This window comes from Nanorana parkeri, unplaced genomic scaffold (assembly GCF_000935625.1).
Source record: "Nanorana parkeri isolate BGI_ZX_2015 unplaced genomic scaffold, ASM93562v1 scaffold115, whole genome shotgun sequence".
Lineage (NCBI taxonomy): Eukaryota > Metazoa > Chordata > Amphibia > Anura > Dicroglossidae > Nanorana > Nanorana parkeri.
This window is the reverse complement of record NW_017306383.1, coordinates 63,269-67,133: the sequence shown is the minus strand read 5'-3', so window position 1 is coordinate 67,133 and position 3,865 is coordinate 63,269. Positions and strand designations below refer to the sequence as shown.

The following is a 3,865-nucleotide window of genomic DNA, read 5'->3' as shown; positions in this document are numbered from 1 at the left end:
CATCTTCTGCGGATCAGTACAAAGCGAGGATATAAAGTCGAAAACAGACATTACAAACTGTCTTTTCTGAACAATGTTTTTTTGTATTTTACCTATCATTCTTCAATTTTATATTAGAAGGAGTTAGAGACAGTAACTATATTAAACCTGGGCACTTGGCAGCTAGATGGAAAATTCTAAATCTCTAATCACTAATCTGCCTTTCTACCATTAATGAATTGTTTATTACTAATAAAATCTCCTTGGTTAAACTTTACAAAAGAAGGAATGAGGAAATAAAATAAAACATGCAAGAATAGTATCCAGGCGCTGAATAAAATGGGTCACCAGAACTAGTATCTCCATTGGAAGATTTTTTTCCTAAGTTCCTGTGCTGATGACAACCCAACATTTGGGATTTTCATTCACTTTCAGTGATAACAGTTACCAGAACAAATAGGTAGGGTGAATCTCCCTAATGGGGACACAGACAGCAATAAAAACCTGGCAGGTCTTCTTAACCCTCTCCACGCTATCCAAAACTAGAAAATAAAACGTTTTGCTTCAGTTGCACTTTAAGTCTGCTGTGGGCGGAGAACACACTGCATTTTTGTGGACTGAGTGTTCTCAACCAGGCTCCATGTATTTTGGTAACTACTCAGCCACTCCCACATCTCTACAACATAAAGGCTCATCATTCTGTATTCTAATAAAAGAAGTAGAAAGGGTCTTTGAGACAACACAGGAAGTGCAGACAGTACACAGGGCTCTGAAATTCTGACCACAGTTTTTCTTTTGCACTCATGAAGCAGATATATTGAATTGCTTCCAATGGTTTTTTAAACATGCCAAATTTGAGCAAATAGGAAAAGTTAATTGTTAGGGTTTATGTACACTTTAAATATAACATTGAAGTATTGTTTATACCTTTAGGTTGTTATACCTTACAGAAAAAAAATACCTATTGATCCTGTTCGAAATGCAAAGCTGTCCTGCACACTCTGCAGTGTTATCTCAAGCAGCCTTATTAACCTTGCACAGGTTACTACTGTGAACTACAAAACTCCAAGCCCCTTCATTATGAAGATGAGGAGATGTGGAGGTGTTGTGCAGTCTTAACACACTTCCTGTTCTAGGGTGACAATGCTGCTCCTCCATAGGTACAGTACAATGAATGAGTGTTCCCATTCTAGGAGAGTCAGGAAGTGTGTTACTGGCAGGATCACCAGGTGAAATTAAAGGAGAAAAGCCTGAATAAAATGCAGCCACCACATTTAATGACTGGTATAAGAGTTTTGCTCTTGGGTTTAGATACACTTCAAGATAACACTCTAAGATAACATTCCCCGTACTTTTTCCCCATGCTGGAAGACTTTATGAAATAAAAAAGTTACACTATGAACTTACCCTGAATAACAATAATTACAACAGCCGAAACCACAGCAGCAATAATCATCAACGCAAATATAATGCTGGAAATGGCTATGATGATGTTGCGATGCTTAGAGACTTTCATTGGAAGACCAGATGTCGGGGAGCTAAATAAAAACAATGTTAAACACACAAATGTCTTATAGACAGATAAAACATAACCAGCAAAACATGTCATGAATATTAGTCATTTATACTAATTTAAATATACATCTTTAATTCCCCTTCTAAAGGCGTTACTGAAAAAGCAGTGAAAAAGAAGTAGTGAAATCCCAACAGAACTTTCAACTCAAAAGTATACTTCTACTTTTGCAATCAAGTTGGCATAACACCTATTTTATATTTGTTACATGCTCTCATTCAAATCACATCATTTAAACACTTTTCAAATTGCTGTTTGCACAATACAGGCTCTATTCTGAAATAAAAGTTGTTCTCTGTACTGAGTTTTGCTTTGGAATGCAAGGGGGTTGGGCAGGTTAATGTTAACATAATTAACTCTCTCTGTACTGTCCTGGCAGATCTCATTATCAGTTATAAACTGGATTTGAACAATGTCTGTCCTAACAAAGAGTTAAAGATCTAGAAGCATTGTATGTCAATCAGAGGAAGCTCAGTCTGTCCTTAGTGTTTCTTTGGGGGCAGCCCGTGTTTCCTGTCACTGGTAGGTAAGAAGCTTGGAAACGCCTGCCACACAGACATATCTAAAAGGTAAGAAATATGTTTTAAATTATTTTTCGGTATGCTGTGTGAACGACATAACCATCATATAGAGGGGCTTTCTTGAATTTGACGGTAAAAGTGGAATTACACTTTAAATTAGCTAAATGATTTCCAGGTGCATGAAAACAAACTGTTTGAAAAGTCTAACGTTAATTCACGTGGGGTGTTCTGGGATTTCTGCTGCAAGAACCTGCATCCAGTGACAATCATCTATCCCAAACTGCATATAAATTGTACCATGTATGCTATCACTCTGTCTTTAACTTCAATGGGTACATCAGTCATATCTGAACGGTAACAGATTTCTACCGCAGGAGTCCATAGGTTCTTGCAGCAGGAATCCAAGAACCTGGCATAAGTCCCCATATGAATGGGGCCTTAGGTCGGGTTCCATCTTTCATGGTGCATTAACATTGTGCATTACCGTACGTTGCATTAAAGCGATATTAATCCTTCATTTTTTTCTTGTTATTATTATTACGAGGGCCAGACTTACTTAAACTCACTTTTTTCTTTTTTAAATTATTTTACTCCCTCATTCACTAGTTGTCCCCAAACTGCTAACCTCCCCACACCCCCCGAACCCTCCGGCTGCTGAGGAGACACCTGTGTGTGCACATTCATGGCTGTGCCTGCACCAAGGTGCATCTATAGACACACAAAGTGTTCGCCAAGCCACACTCCCCACTCTCACAGTCACAGTTTGACTGAAGGCAGAAGAAGCCAATCACTCCTCTTCCTTCTACCCTCCTGCAGGATCAGGAAGTAGAACATCATGTATCCTATTGGTCCCGGCAGAGGAGACAAGTGACCACAGGTATGTTTGGAAGGGATAGTAATACATAGAAAAGTACTGGGCGTTTTTCTTACCCTAAGGCAGAGAATGCACTAAGATAAATAAAATCCATACCTTAAGTACTACTTTATTTAAATGGGTTGCCAATGCACCCAATGTGGCCAAACCCCTACCGTGCTCTGCGTTCTTTAGTACCATGCTCTGCATTCTTTAGTACCGTGCTCTGCGTTCTTTTCTACCGTGTTCTGCGTTCTTTACTACCATGCTCTGCGTTCTTTACTACCATGCTCTGCGTTCTTTACTACTGAATGGTGCTCTCTTTACTACTGAGCTCTATGCTCCTTACTACTGAACTGTATGTGATCTCAATTATGAAAACCCTTTCTGAGTAATAGTATCATGTGTGTAGTTCCATGTATAGCGATCAGCAGGGCACTTTAAGAGGCTATTTCAAGCCTTCCTTCTGCACCATAGCATTCAGAAAGGCTCAGCTGAGCCACAGAGGAGACGCTTGAATGAAATGATTTTAAGCCTCACCTCCGTGGCGGATCAGTATCTTTAGACCCGCTTCTGTGCTCTTTTCTTTTGGTGCGGTGGTGCCCCTCCTGATACACCATAGGGGTGAGGCTTGAAATCACTTCATTCAAGTCTCTCTTCCATGACAGATTAGAAGGGACGCTGCTGGGAAAATAGAAGGGAGCCCAGAAGCGGCTCTTAAATTAATAAAGCAGCACTAGAGAATGAGGCGATTTTAAGCCTCATCTCTGCGGTAGATCAGGAGGGGCGCCGCCGTGACAAAAGAAGAAGAGACCCCTAGAAGTGTGGGTTGGGAGTCTTTGCTCCAGGTGACGGATTGTCTAGCTTCGCCACTGACTGCCATGCACCAATGTGTGCAGTGCAGTACCACACGTTACAGCAATGTAGTGTGATCCCGGC

General features: G+C 40.4%; 1 protein-coding gene across 1 annotated transcript in view; it reads right to left on the bottom strand.

The window, feature by feature from the left end:
- The window catches only part of LOC108784445 (transmembrane protease serine 11C-like), a 26,798-nt gene extending 25,291 nt beyond the window's left edge, over positions 1 to 1,507 (bottom strand). The window contains exon 1 of the mRNA XM_018553272.1: positions 1,387 to 1,507. Coding sequence (XP_018408774.1) covers positions 1,387 to 1,495 — 109 coding nt within the window. The 5' untranslated portion in view covers positions 1,496 to 1,507. The remainder of the gene's footprint in view (positions 1 to 1,386) is intronic.
- Between the last annotated feature and the right edge of the window lie 2,358 nt (positions 1,508 to 3,865).